The 15,743-nt window shown below is 45.4% G+C and overlaps 1 protein-coding gene across 5 annotated transcripts in view; it reads left to right on the plus strand.

Moving 5' to 3' along the window:
- Positions 1-5,254: 5,254 nt before the first annotated feature.
- RSU1 (Ras suppressor protein 1) overlaps positions 5,255-15,743 on the plus strand; it is a 340,085-nt gene continuing 329,596 nt past the window's right edge. The window contains exons 1-2 of one of the 5 annotated variants that reach the window (XM_063921494.1): positions 5,255-5,358; positions 6,121-6,237. In XM_063921494.1, the coding sequence (XP_063777564.1) occupies positions 6,129-6,237 (109 nt within the window). In that variant the 5' untranslated portion in view covers positions 5,255-5,358; positions 6,121-6,128. The other 4 variants (XM_063921492.1, XM_063921496.1, XM_063921493.1 and 1 more) reach the window with 4 other exon arrangements.

A 15,743-nucleotide genomic window follows, 5' to 3' on the forward strand; every position in this document is an offset into this window, starting at 1 on the left:
GATCTCCCTCTGTGCATCTCTCATGTATAAGACTGAGTCTTTTATATGCTCTATGGTTAGCAGAATAGTGTCCCTGTCAAGGGTGTCAATATTTTCTGACAGGGAATCTGACCACGCAGCGGCAGCACTGCACATCCATGCTGACGCAATAGCTGGCCTAAGTATAATGCCTGTGTGTGTATATATAGACTTCAGGATCGCCTCCTGTTTTCTATTCGCAGGCTCCTTCAGGGCGGCCGTATCCGGAGACGGAAGTGCCACCTTTTTAGACAAACGTGTGAGCGCTTTATCCACCCTAGGAGGTGTTTCCCAACGTGCCCTATCCTCTGGCGGGAAAGGGAACGCCATTAGTAATTTTTTTGAGATTATCAATCTTTTATCAGGGAAAGCCCACGCTTCTTCACACACTTCATTTAATTCTTCAGATGGGGGAAAAACTACGGGTAGTTTTTTCTCCCCAAACATAATACCCTTTTTTGTGGTACCTGGGTTTAAATCTGAAATGTGTAACACCTCTTTCATTGCCTCAATCATGCAGCGAATGGCCTTAGTGGATATTAGATTAGACTCATCGTCGTCGACACTGGTATCAGTATCCGTGTCGACATCTGGGTCTGCCATCTGAGGTAGCGGGCGTTTTAGAGCCCCTGATGGCCTTTGAGACACCTGGGCAGGCACAAGCTGAGAAGCCGGCTGTCCCGCATTTGGCATGTCGTCAAATTTTTTGTGTAAGGAGTCGACACTTGCACGTAATTCCTTCCATAAAACCATCCACTCAGGTGTCTGCCACGCTGGGGGTGACATCACTTCTACAGGCATCTGCTCCGCCTCCACATAATTTTCCTCCTCAAACATGTCGACACAGGCGTACCGACACACCGCACACACACCGGGAATGCTCTAAACAGAGGACAGGACCCCACAGAAGCCCTTTGGGGAGACAGAGTGAGAGTATGCCAGCACACACCAGAGCGCTATATACTGCAGGGACTAACTGAATTATGTCCCCTATAGCTGCTATAATATTTACTGCGCCTAAATTTAGTGCCCCCCCTCTCTTTTTTACCCTTTTTCTGTAGTGTAGACTGCAGGGGAGAGCCAGGGAGCTTCCTTCCAGCAGAACTGTGAGGGAAAAATGGCGCCAGTGTGCTGAGGGGGATAGCTCCGCCCCTTTTTCGCTGACTATTCTCCCGCTTTTTTAAGGATTCTGGCAGGGGTAATTATCACATATATAGCCTCTGGGGCTATATATTGTGATTGTTTTGCCAGCCAAGGTGTTTTTATTGCTGCTCAGGGCGCCCCCACCCCAGCGCCCTGCACCCTCAGTGACCGGAGTGTGAAGTGTGTATGAGAAGCAATGGCGCACAGCTGCAGTGCTGTGCGCTACCTTGGAGAAGACAGAAGTCTTCATGCCGCCGATTTTCCGGACTTCTTCTTGCTTCTGGCTCTGTAAGGGGGACGGCGGCGCGGCTCCGGGACCGAACACCAAGGCCAGTTCCATGCGGTCGGTCCCTCTGGAGCTAATGGTGTCCAGTAGCCTAAGAAGCCCAAGCTAGCTGCAAGCAGGTAGGTTCGCTTCTTCTCCCCTTAGTCCCTCGTTGCAGTGAGCCTGTTGCCAGCAGGTCTCACTGTAAAATAAAAAACCTAAAATATACTTTCTTCTAAGAGCTCAGGAGAGCCCCTAGTGTGCATCCAGCTCGGCCGGGCACAAAAATCTAACTGAGGCTTGGAGGAGGGTCATAGTGGGAGGAGCCAGTGCACACCAGGTAGTCTAAAAGCTTTCTTTTAGTTGTGCCCAGACTCCTGCGGAGCCGCTATTCCCCATGGTCCTTTCGGAGTTCCCAGCATCCACTAGGACGTTAGAGAAAACGCTACCGTTTCTGGGAAAAACGCGGGAGTGGCTGGAGAAACGGAGGAGTGTCTGGGCGAACGCTGGGTGTGTTTATGACGTCAAACCAGGAAGACAAGCACTGAACTGATCGCAGATGCCGAGTAAGGTTGAAGTTACTCAGAAACTGCTAAGAGGTGTGTAATCGCAATTTTGAGAATCTTTCGTTCGCAATTTTACTATGCTAAGATTCACTCCCAGTAGGCGGCGGCTTAGCGTGTGTAAAGCTGCTAAAAGCAGCTTGCGAGCGAACAACTCGGAATGAGGGCCCTTATACACACAGCCTGAAGGTCATTTTAGCCAATATTTTTTATAACTTTGTTCATTAAACAAAGTGTGTGTACATTCACACAATTCATTTATGTTTCTTATACACCTTATACACACAGCCTGAACGTCATTTAATACAATATTTTTAATAACTTTGTGTATTAAACAAGGTTTGTGTACATTGAGCCATCAAAAAACAAAAGTTTCACTATCTCACTCTCACTCAAAAAAGTCCGTATTTCGGAATATTCCGTATTTCGGATATTTGGATATGGGATACTCAACCTGTAATACAAAAGGTATTTATAACACGGATTCTGTAAATATCTGATTTGTATTATTGTAATAATTTTTCCTGTGAAAACGCAGCCAAATCAGTAGAGAGGCAGCGAGAGTTCTGCCTCCCACTGACAATAGCAGAGTGGCTGAATCAGGGGGCGGGGCCAAGCCATGGGCAGTAATACCGATTGAAAAAATATGGAAAAGCAGCACCTGTACATCTGCCTCAATTATTATTATCCTATATTTAAATGGTGCCACAAGGGATCCACAGCGCCCATTACAGAGTACATAAACAAATACGCAAAACATGAAGACAGTGACTTTCAATACAATATAGGACAAGTACAGGGTATAAAGTCATAGCTGCGTCAGTAAACATCACTGATACAAGTATCAGGGTGGCAGAAAACCGAGGGATTTGGTGCCGTCAGGGAGTAGTGAAAAGAAGATAGGTTAAGTAAGAGATGTAAAAGCTCATGAGGAAAGAGGTCCCTGCTCGTGAGAGCTTACAGTCTAAAGGGGGAGGGGCACACAGACAGGGGTGACACAGATGAAGCAATGACAGGGACGTGCCTTCAGCCCACATGAAAGTCTGCCCCTGCAGATGTGATTGGACAGTGGATCCAATGGGGGATCTAATGGGTGGCGGGACATGGCGGCGGTTGCGGGCGTTAGTGGCGGCAGGACAGAGATAGTGTGCATGGTGGCAGGCCTGGCCAGCAATTCTGCAAAGTTCAGCAGTGGTTCCCATTTAAAAAATATTGCCTCTCCAGCAGCACACTTCACTGCTGCACTACAGATGTAACTTCTTCCCCCTTCCCCCATCCCAGCGGGTAGTGGCAGGTGTATGACTTTCCACCATAACATTGCTCCACACTTATACTATCTCTGGAGCCAGACGGCAGCTGGCCATCTGTCCTCAGCTCCTCTCTCCCTTTCTCTCTCTGCCTGTCACGTGAGAAGCGGGTACCATGAAGTTACACGCAGAACAAGCAGAGCCGGATAAAGGGGGGGCCCTGGGGATAAGTACCCGGGCACCCCAATCTGAAAGGGCCCCCCGCCACAGATTCGATCGCTCTTCAATCTGATCTGCGGTGCTGCACTCACGAGTCCCGGCTCCCCGGCCCTGTCTATTCTATACCGGGCTGGAGAGTGCCGCGTCGATCTTTCTATTGTGGAGGTCGCCATACCCAGAGCTGGATTAAGGAGGGACACTGGGTATGTACTTCTGGGCAATTTTAGAGTTAGGGCCCCCCTGTGTTAAATACCCTGGGCCCCCCAAAGCCTTAATGCAGCTCTGAGCACAAGACAGTGGAGTGTGTGCTGGAGGCAGAGCAGACACCCGGCAGCTTTCACACTAAAATTATTGTGCCGACAGTCTGCCGGGGTTAAGCGCACTACATTAAACACCTTTGTTGGTGGGCCCCCGGGACCTAAGCGGCTGCTTTGGCCGCATAGTGGTAAATCCGCTGCTGGCCAGTGTGACTGACAGTTCTTAAGGTGGCCATACAGTCATGCGACGTCTCAGAGGGGAGAAGTCGCATATGATTACCCTTGAACCGCCCGGCGGCAGTATCGCATATGATACATCGTATGCAGTCCTTTTGCATACAATGTATTATATGCGACTCCAGCCAGCCAAAGCTGGTACGATATATTTTTAGTGCAGTACTTCTGATTTAGGGGCTCCAATCCGGGTGTAGTATGGCATGCTGACGGTCGGGCTCCCGGCGACCAGCATACTGGCGCCAGGAGCCCGACCGCCGGCATACCGACAGTGGCGAGCGCAAATGAGCCCCTTGCGGGCTCGCTGCGCTCGCCACGCTGCGGGCACGGTGGCGCGCTACGCTATTTTATTCTCCCTCCAGGGGGGTAGTGGACCCCCACGAGGGAGAATAATTGTCGGCATGCCGGCTGTCGGGATGCCGGCGCCGGTATACTGGCGCCGGTATACTGTGCGCCGGGATCCCGACAGCCGGCATACTGAAGACCACCCCTCCAATCCGATGCTCACAGGACAGGACCGCGCAGCAGATCAGATCGGAGGTAAAACACATGCGATTTGCCAGTTTTCATCCAATTTATCGTCCCGAAACGTCAGAATCAGATGAAATCGGGCACAATCGCACTAGTATATGGGCACGTTAACAGCGCCTGGCACATCGCGCGCTAACAGATAGGAGTGCCATCTATCCCATGGAGAGAACATACAGATAGGCCACAACCAGGAATTGAACTCAAGACCTCAGTGCTGTGAGACAGTAGTGCTAACCACTAAGGCACGATGCTATTTTTGACTAGATTCTTAAAAGTCCATTTGCAGAGACAACTTGTCCAATCATCGTGTCAGAAATTCCCCCTGGAAGACAAGGGATCCCCCCTTGCCATGGTGCCCCCTCTATGTCACATCGCCTCTATAGTAATCCTGCAAGCCATGATGAGACAGAGCACCGTGCAGCACCGACAGTACATCATCATCAGGACAGAGTGCCAGATGTACTAAGCTTGAAAAGTGATAAATATCACTGTGATAAAGCACCAGCCAATCGTCTCCTAACTGTCATTTTTCAAACACAGCCTGTGACATGGCAGTTAGGAGCCGATTGGCTGGTGCTTTATCACAGTGATATTTATCACTTTTCAGGCTTAGTACATCTACCCCAGAGTTTCCTCCCCCAGACTCGTACGGCGGAAGAGAAACACAGCCGCAGCCGTCCTGCCCCAACAGCGCCTACTCTCTTTCTCCAGTTGATTGGTTGCGTTGAAGCCACCTCCTCTCCGCTTGGCTGTGATTGGCAGTAGATAACGGGACGGCCACACCCCCAGTGCTCTGATTGGGCGGTTCCCATGACATTCCGTACAGCGGGCTGGCTGCTGCTTCCACAGGCAGCTGGAGTGGAATTTGCCTTATTAGGAGAGTGAGTAATGTTACAGCTCGGGGCTACTACTTCCTGTAGGGTGTGTGTGTCCCTCCCAGGAGCTGGGATTCGGGTGTAAGCTGTTGTTGGGCCCCTACTTGTATCAGGGCGAAGTCATCAGGGTAATAGTGGCCACAGACACAGAGTGCTGGCAGCAGCTGAGTGAAATCGGTCATTATTCAGTATATATTAAGTTATATGGGGTTAGGCAACCTGTGGCTTTCCAGCTGTGGTTGGGGGTACAGCTATAAATGAGCATGACATGCTGGGAGTTGTAGTTCCACCACCAGAGACAGAGAATGCGCCACAGGTTGTCCAAGACTGCTTTAGTGTAAAGTTTTGTGCTAAATAATTCTTTAAGGCATAGGTCTTTAACCTGTGGCCCTCCAGCTGCTTTGGAACTACATATCCCAGCATGCCATGCCACAGTTTTGCTATTAAGGCATGCTAAAACTGAGACAGGGCATGCTGTGATGTGTAGTTCCACAGCAGCTGGGGGGCTACAGGTTGAAGACCCATGGTTTAAGGAGTAGAATGCAGTAGTGCTGGGTGCCGTTTGCATCCACCGCGTCCGTCTCTGTCGCAGGTTGTGCCCCACACCCCATAGAGGTGTGCTAGGAGAACTTGCAATGCTGTTGTTACTGTAACTGGCCGATAGGCGCACAGCAAGGATATCCCGACAATCGCCAGCAGTGTAATTATCCCATAACATTGTGCTGTCCGTGTTACTAACGTGTTCTCTTTTTTTTTTTTTTTATGTAGATATCAAAATGTCCAAGTCTTTAAAGAAGATAGTGGAGGAGAGCAAGGAGAAGAATATCGCTGATGTTGACATGTGCGACAGAGGCATCAGTAATATGCTGGAGATCCCAGGGCTGTGTAAGTAAGAGTCAATCCTAGTACATGACGCTAGCAGCAGTGTGACCCAATGTGACGTTAAGAAACATCAAACCTTCTAAAGTGAAGTTGCCCATAGCAACCAATCTGATTCTAGCTATCGTCTGTTTAGTATGTTCTATAGAAATTATAGCTATAGGTTGCTACGGACAACTTCTTCACCTCTTCTCTTAGAAGGTTTAGTGTATCACACCCTAAGTCACTTTTTATGTAGTACAAATGTGATTTTGTATACGTGTGTGTGTATAGTAGTGCAGTGTGTCTGTTGTGAGATAAGGCATGATGTGACTGAATGAATAGTCTCTGTAAAGCAGGGGTCAGGGAACTTTTTTACCTTTACCTCAAAATATATTTAGACACCCCAACGTTAGCCCCTTGATTTGAAAGAAAGGAAATCATATATTATTGTGCATGTATACTGGTTATCACTTTTTATATGGCATTTCTGAGATACTGCATGTGTATGTATGTATGTATGTGTGTGTATGTATGTATGTATATATATATATATATATTTATTTTTTTTTGCTCAAAAAAATAAAGGGAACACTAAAATAACACATCCTAGATCTGAATGAATGAAATATTCTTATTAAATACTTTGTTCTTTACATAGTTGAATGTGCTGACATCATAATCACACAAAAATTATCAATGAATATCAAATTTATTAACCCATGGATGTCTGGATTTGGAGTCACCCTCAAAATTAAAGTGGAAAAACACACTACAGGCTGATCCAACTTTGATGTAATGTCCCTTAAACAAGTCAAAATGAGGCTCAGTATGTGTGTGGCCTCCACGTGCCTGTATGACCTCCCTACAACCCACACAAGTAGCTCAGGTAGTGCAGCTCATCCAGGATGGCACATCAATGCGAGCTGTGGCAAGAAGGTTTGCTGTGTCTGTCAGCGTAGTGTCCAGAGCATGGAGACGCTACCAGGAGACAGGCCAGTACATCAGGAGACGTGGAGGAGGCCATAGGAGGTCAACAACCCAGCAGCAGGACCGCTACCTCCGCCTTTGTGCAAGGAGGAACAGGAGGAGCACTGCCAGAGCCCTGCAAAATGACCTCCAGCAAGCCACAAATGTGCATGTGTCTACTCAAACGATCAGAAACAGACTCCATGAGGGTGGTATGAGGGCCCGACGTCCACAGGTGGGGGTTGTGCTTACAGCCCAACACCGTGCAGGACGTTTGGCATTTGCCAGAGAACACCAAGATTGTCAAATTCGCCACTGGCGCCCTGTGCTCTTCACAGATGAAACAGGTTCTCACTGAGCACATGTGACAGACATGACAGAGTCTGGAGACGCCAAGGAGAACATTCTGCTGCCTGCAACATCCTCCAGCATGACCGGTTTGGCAGTGGGTCAGTAATGGTGTGGGGTGGCATTTCTTTGGGGGGCCGCACAGCCCTCCATGTGCTCGCCAGAGGTAGCCTGACTGCCATTAGGTACCGAGATGAGTTCCTCAGACCCCTTGTGAGACCATATGCTGGTGCGGTTGGCCCTGGGTTCCTCCTAATGCAAGACAATGCTAGACCTCATGTGGCTGGAGTGCGTCAGCAGTTCCTGCAAGACGAAGGCATTGATGCTATGGACTGGCCCGCCCGTTCCCCAGACCTGAATCCAATTGAGCACATCTGGGACATCATGTCTCGCTCCATCCACCAACGCTACGTTGCACCACAGACTGTCCAGGAGTTGGCGGATGCTTTAGTCCAGGTCTGGGAGATCCCTCAGGAGACCATCCGCCACCTCATCGGGAGCATGCCCAGTCGTTGTAGGGAGGTCATACAGGCACGTAGAGGCCACACACACTACTGAGCCTCATTTTGACTTGTTTTAAGTACATTACATCAAAGTTGGACATTCAACTATGTAAAGAACAAAGTATTTAATAAAAATATTTCATTCATTCAGATCTAGGATGTGTTATTTTAGTGTTCCCTTTATTTTTTTGAGCTGTGTGTGTGTGTGTGTGTGTGTGTGTGTGCAGATATACCAAAAGACGGCACTCACTGGTCTCATACAGAATCAATAGACAGCGTCCTCTTGTCAACGTTTCGAGTTTATTTCAACCCGTCATCAGGATACACATAACAAACAACAAATAACACAGACATACCTTATATACCCCTCCATGCTGCCAAACGAGTGCGCGCCAAACTAAGCTCCCAGCTGCATAATCAGTGTGATTAACACAGTCAGTGTATTCACACTCCTCACGGAAGTCCACATGCGGAAAACAAGTCGCGTCCGGTTGCCTTGGCAACCTATAACAACACACGGGCCATCAAGTATGACTCACACCAATAGCGGTGCAGGTCATGATGCATTTCAACGGGGAACCAATCAGTGGAAACATCACCTCCCACACACTGAACTCACTGGCCTCCGCAACTGTTCCCATAGTAACCAAACAGAAGCTGGTTATAGGCGCTAAACAGCGCGTACGGTATCCGTAATCACCCGTTTGGCAACATAGATTAACAATACCACCAACATATCTATAAAAATCAACAAACACAATAGTATATAACCATAATTGCCAACACAGAATAAAGTGCACAGTGCATAAAGAACAGTCATAAAAGACCCTCAAGTACAATTTATAAAGGCATCCCATAGCGTCACTGCAATCAAATATATCTACAATTATCAAAATAATACCAGATCTCGCATAAAACAAAGTATCAAGTTCAGATAATAGCATAGGGTTACTGATATCACCAATACATATTGTAGGTAAGATGATCATTAAGACCTCTGGGTTTAACAGTATCTAATACCTGTATCCATTTAGTTTCAATCTGTAACAGCCTCTTATGTCGATCACCACCCCTCGGGCTCTCTGGTACATGATCAATAATAATATACTTAAGGCTTGCAAGCGAATGATTATTCTCAACAAAGTGTCTTGCCACCGGTTGTTCAGATGGCTTACCATTCAATGCCGCCCTAATTGACGACCTATGCAGGGTCATCCGCTCTCTAAAGGTACGTATGGTTTTACCTATATAGCAGGAACCACAGGGACACTTAATCATGTATACCACAAAACTCGTTGTACATGTGACTGCTGATTTGATCATATATTTTTTGCCACTATGTGGATGGTAGAAATGTTTGCTCGCGATCATAAAGCGACATGTTGTACACCCAGAGCACTTATAACAACCCCCACTCTTAGTCTGTACTCGAGGGTCATAATGCATCTGCTCAGTAATATCTGGGTGTACCACCCAGTCACGAATATTCTTACCCCTCTTAAGGCATGACATCACCTGCAAAGGTCTAAACACTTTAGCATCTCTGTCACCCTGTACTATAGGCCACAGGGTCCTAACCGATCTCTCTACAATAGAATGTGAGGTATTAAACCTCCTCACCCAATGTAATTTGTTCAAATTCTGTTTTTTATCTGTTTGATTCAAAAGAGACTCTCTAGTAAGCAGATCTACTTTATTCCTAGTCTCAGAGAGCACATTACTGGGGTAGCCACGTTCAATAAATGTATCTGTCATCCTCTCAAGATCACGTGATAACATCTGCTCATCACTAGTAATCCTCTTAACTCGCAGTAATTGTGAGAAGGGCAAGCTCTTTTTCATGGCAACTGGGTGGTGGCTATTGAAGGCTAACAGCGTATTTCTATCTGTAGGTTTGGAAAAGATTGAGGTGGTAAGTATCCCTTCCTCAACTGTAATATTTACATCCAAATACGAGATATTATCCAAGCTACAGGTATAGGTATACTTAATGGGACAATCACGCTTGTTAAGAGTGTCAACCAATTCTACAAAACTACCATGATCACCCCTCCAGAATAGTATAATATCGTCAATATACCTATAATAAAACAGAATTCTGTCCCTAACATCTCTATTGAAGAAACATTCTTTTTCTATTTTAAACATATACGCATTCGCATAGGCTGGTGCGACATGAGAACCCATCGCACAGCCTTTGCGTTGTAAATAGTATCCACCATTATGGTAAAAATAATTATTGTGTAACACAAAATCAAGAAGAGAAATCAAGAACTCCAAATCAGGACCATTATATTCAGCATCACCACTTAATAGTTCCCTGACTGATTGGATACCATCATCATGCGGAATGTTAGTATATAAGCTGGTAATATCAAGCGTGCACATCCATGTGTTATCAGGTATATTTCCAAGTTCCTTAAGCTTAACCAGCAACGATGTAGTGTCCTTAAGGTAAGTGCACTGAGATTGTACAGCTGGCTGGATATAATAATCCAAATACTCAGAGATCCTACTGCACAGAGATTCCCTTGCAGAAATTATAGGGCGGCCAGGTGGCCTATCCAGATTCTTATGGATCTTGGGCAAACTATACAAAAGTGGTACTCTGGGACAATCCACTTTAAGAAAAAGGGAGGTATCCTCGTCAATGACTGCATTCTTCACTGCCTCATCTAATAAAGTGTCCAGTGCCAATTTATAATCACTAGTGGGGTCACACATCAATTTCTGGTAAGTACTTATATCCGATAACTGCCTATCAATCTCATCGCAGTAATCGGTTACATTTTGAACTACTATTCCTCCACCTTTATCGGCAGCACGGAATACCACGTCCTTGTAGTTCCCCAGATCTTTCAATGCCTTATATTCTGTAGCTGTTAAATTAGACCTACATAGTGATTGTTTTCTCGACTGTTCAACAACTTGGCAGTCCAATGCTTTCATAAAAGCCATGATAGACATATTCCTTGAGGCTGGATCAAAAGTGGACTTTCTCCTAAAACTCTTCACTGTCTGAGCATCACCCCTATTATCATTCCTGTCTCCAAAAAATTCTCTAAGTTTGAGCTGCCGATGCAGATGGGACTGGTCAATTTTCCAATGTAAATCATTAAAGGGGACTGTGGGTACAAATCCCAAGCCTTTATTCAGTACCTTGATTTCCATATCAGTCAACACTCTAGAGGACAAGTTAAATACCAGGTTCATTTCTTCTTCTGTCCCCTTTTGGAGGTTCCGACGGCATTGCCCGCCCCTCCTTGTGGGTCTTTTCCTCGCCCGCGTCCAACGCGGGAGCGTGTCACTAAAGGGGGCTTATTGGCACTTGCCCCTTGTGTTGCGGTCACATCCTCACCTGATGAGGAATACGCTTCGCTGGATGACACATTGGACTTCTGGCCTTGGTGTGAGTCATACTTGATGGCCCGTGTGTTGTTATAGGTTGCCAAGGCAACCGGACGCGACTTGTTTTCCGCATGTGGACTTCCGTGAGGAGTGTGAATACACTGACTGTGTTAATCACACTGATTATGCAGCTGGGAGCTTAGTTTGGCGCGCACTCGTTTGGCAGCATGGAGGGGTATATAAGGTATGTCTGTGTTATTTGTTGTTTGTTATGTGTATCCTGATGACGGGTTGAAATAAACTCGAAACGTTGACAAGAGGACGCTGTCTATTGATTCTGTATGAGACCAGTGAGTGCCGTCTTTTGGTATATCTGCATGCTTTCTGCCGACGCAGCACCTTGGCAAGGTACATCTTGGGACAGAAGTGAGTGCCGACCATTTGGAAATTGTCTAGCCAAGTTTGTACTGGGATTGAAAGATCTGAGTCTACTTAGTCTGTCTGAGCACCCCATTCCTGTATTTAAATTTCTTATATATTCTCTCGTAGTAGGATACCATTACAATCCCCACTGGATTACAACTTGTCTGCATCTTTTTGATTCAGTTTTTTGTGGAGGTAGTTTGTCTATTTATTCTGGTTTTTGCACTGTTTTTAAATCAATTCTTTTGCACGGCACTGAGGCACTTTTTTTGCAAGTATATATATTTGGCTACATGATGTCACAGTCAAGTACCCCAGATACTGGTGGTTTTAATAGAGTTGCCCTACCTTTGGGTGATGTCCTGAGCTTCTCTGAAAGTGAGACTGAAGCACTGTGGTTCACTGAACGGTTTGAGGATGCAGAAGGGGTTAAAACTATTGATGAGGTTTATGCCGCACTCTTTAAAATGAAAAAAAGAGAGATTGACTTTCTAATGCATGGCATCACTCTGTCAGAATATCAGAGAGAGAAAAAGATACCCCGTGGATTTCGTGTGCGGAACATTCCCACGATTGGGAGATATAATAATGAATTTTGTCGCCGCTGGGTGGCGGTTTTAAATAAATGTGCATTTGATTTGATGACTTTGGTAATCGAAGAGTCGGCACGCGAGTTGTCAGAAATTAGACGTAAGATTCACGATTATGAGTCGCTGCACTCACACTTGCTACTGGGTGACACTAAAAATGTTCCTATGGAGAAACTTGCGCAAGAATTAGCAACATACAAGCGGGAGTTAATTGCCTTCAAAAAACAAAAAATAGAGAAGGTTAATAAAGATTACTCCGAACAGCGAGTGTATACGTGGCTAACTGGTGTCCCTGGTAATAATCAAAGATCACGTCCGCAGAGACGTTGGAGAGGGAGAGGCCAGAAGTCCAATGTGTCATCCAGCGAAGCGTATTCCTCATCAGGTGAGGATGTGACCGCAACACAAGGGGCAAGTGCCAATAAGCCCCCTTTAGTGACACGCTCCCGCGTTGGACGCGGGCGAGGAAAAGACCCACAAGGAGGGGCGGGCAATGCCGTCGGAACCTCCAAAAGGGGACAGAAGAAGAAATGAACCTGGTATTTAACTTGTCCTCTAGAGTGTTGACTGATATGGAAATCAAGGTACTGAATAAAGGCTTGGGATTTGTACCCACAGTCCCCTTTAATGATTTACATTGGAAAATTGACCAGTCCCATCTGCATCGGCAGCTCAAACTTAGAGAATTTTTTGGAGACAGGAATGATAATAGGGGTGATGCTCAGACAGTGAAGAGTTTTAGGAGAAAGTCCACTTTTGATCCAGCCTCAAGGAATATGTCTATCATGGCTTTTATGAAAGCATTGGACTGCCAAGTTGTTGAACAGTCGAGAAAACAATCACTATGTAGGTCTAATTTAACAGCTACAGAATATAAGGCATTGAAAGATCTGGGGAACTACAAGGACGTGGTATTCCGTGCTGCCGATAAAGGTGGAGGAATAGTAGTTCAAAATGTAACCGATTACTGCGATGAGATTGATAGGCAGTTATCGGATATAAGTACTTACCAGAAATTGATGTGTGACCCCACTAGTGATTATAAATTGGCACTGGACACTTTATTAGATGAGGCAGTGAAGAATGCAGTCATTGACGAGGATACCTCCCTTTTTCTTAAAGTGGATTGTCCCAGAGTACCACTTTTGTATAGTTTGCCCAAGATCCATAAGAATCTGGATAGGCCACCTGGCCGCCCTATAATTTCTGCAAGGGAATCTCTGTGCAGTAGGATCTCTGAGTATTTGGATTATTATATCCAGCCAGCTGTACAATCTCAGTGCACTTACCTTAAGGACACTACATCGTTGCTGGTTAAGCTTAAGGAACTTGGAAATATACCTGATAACACATGGATGTGCACGCTTGATATTACCAGCTTATATACTAACATTCCGCATGATGATGGTATCCAATCAGTCAGGGAACTATTAAGTGGTGATGCTGAATATAATGGTCCTGATTTGGAGTTCTTGATTTCTCTTCTTGATTTTGTGTTACACAATAATTATTTTTACCATAATGGTGGATACTATTTACAACGCAAAGGCTGTGCGATGGGTTCTCATGTCGCACCAGCCTATGCGAATGCGTATATGTTTAAAATAGAAAAAGAATGTTTCTTCAATAGAGATGTTAGGGACAGAATTCTGTTTTATTATAGGTATATTGACGATATTATACTATTCTGGAGGGGTGATCATGGTAGTTTTGTAGAATTGGTTGACACTCTTAACAAGCGTGATTGTCCCATTAAGTATACCTATACCTGTAGCTTGGATAATATCTCGTATTTGGATGTAAATATTACAGTTGAGGAAGGGATACTTACCACCTCAATCTTTTCCAAACCTACAGATAGAAATACGCTGTTAGCCTTCAATAGCCACCACCCAGTTGCCATGAAAAAGAGCTTGCCCTTCTCACAATTACTGCGAGTTAAGAGGATTACTAGTGATGAGCAGATGTTATCACGTGATCTTGAGAGGATGACAGATACATTTATTGAACGTGGCTACCCCAGTAATGTGCTCTCTGAGACTAGGAACAAAGTAGATCTGCTTACTAGAGAGTCTCTTTTGAATCAAACAGATAAAAAACAGAATTTGAACAAATTACATTGGGTGAGGAGGTTTAATACCTCACATTCTATTGTAGAGAGATCGGTTAGGACCCTGTGGCCTATAGTACAGGGTGACAGAGATGCTAAAGTGTTTAGACCTTTGCAGGTGATGTCATGCCTTAAGAGGGGTAAGAATATTCGTGACTGGGTGGTACACCCAGACATTACTGAGCAGATGCATTATGACCCTCGAGTACAGACTAAGAGTGGGGGTTGTTATAAGTGCTCTGGGTGTACAACATGTCGCTTTATGATCGCGAGCAAACATTTCTACCATCCACATAGTGGCAAGAAATATATGATCAAATCAGCAGTCACATGTACAACGAGTTTTGTGGTATACATGATTAAGTGTCCCTGTGGTTCCTGCTATATAGGTAAAACCATACGTACCTTTAGAGAGCGGATGACCCTGCATAGGTCGTCAATTAGGGCGGCATTGAATGGTAAGCCATCTGAACAACCGGTGGCAAGGCACTTTGTTGAGAATAATCATTCGCTTGCAAGCCTTAAGTATATTATTATTGATCATGTACCAGAGAGCCCGAGGGGTGGTGATCGGCATAAGAGGCTGTTACAGATTGAAACTAAATGGATACAGGTATTAGATACTGTGAAACCCAGAGGTCTTAATGATCATCTTACCTACAATATATATTGGTAATGTCAGTGACCCTATGCTATTATCTGAATTTGATACTTTGATTTATGTGAGATCTGGGATTATTTTGATAATTGTAGATATATTTGATTGCAGTGACGCTATGGGATGCCTTTATAAATTGTACTTGAGGGTCTTTTATGACTGTTCTTTATGCACTGTGCACTTTATTCTGTGTTGGCAATTATGGTTATATACTATTGTGTTTGTTGATTTTTATAGATATGTTGGTGGTATTGTTAATCTATGTTGCCAAACGGGTGATTACGGATACCGTACGCGCTGTTTAGCGCCTATAACCAGCTTCTGTTTAGTTACTATGGGAACAGTTGCGGAGGCCAGTGAGTTCAGTGTGTGGGAGGTGATGTTTCCACTGATTGGTTCCCCGTTGAAATGCATCATGACCTGCACCGCTATTGGTGTGAGTCATACTTGATGGCCCGTGTGTTGTTATAGGTTGCCAAGGCAACCGGACGCGACTTGTTTTCCGCATGTGGACTTCCGTGAGGAGTGTGAATACACTGACTGTGTTAATCACACTGATTATGCAGCTGGGAGCTTAGTTTGGC

This window comes from Pseudophryne corroboree, chromosome 5 (genome assembly GCF_028390025.1).
Source record: "Pseudophryne corroboree isolate aPseCor3 chromosome 5, aPseCor3.hap2, whole genome shotgun sequence".
In the NCBI taxonomy this organism is placed as follows: Eukaryota; Metazoa; Chordata; class Amphibia; order Anura; family Myobatrachidae; genus Pseudophryne; species Pseudophryne corroboree.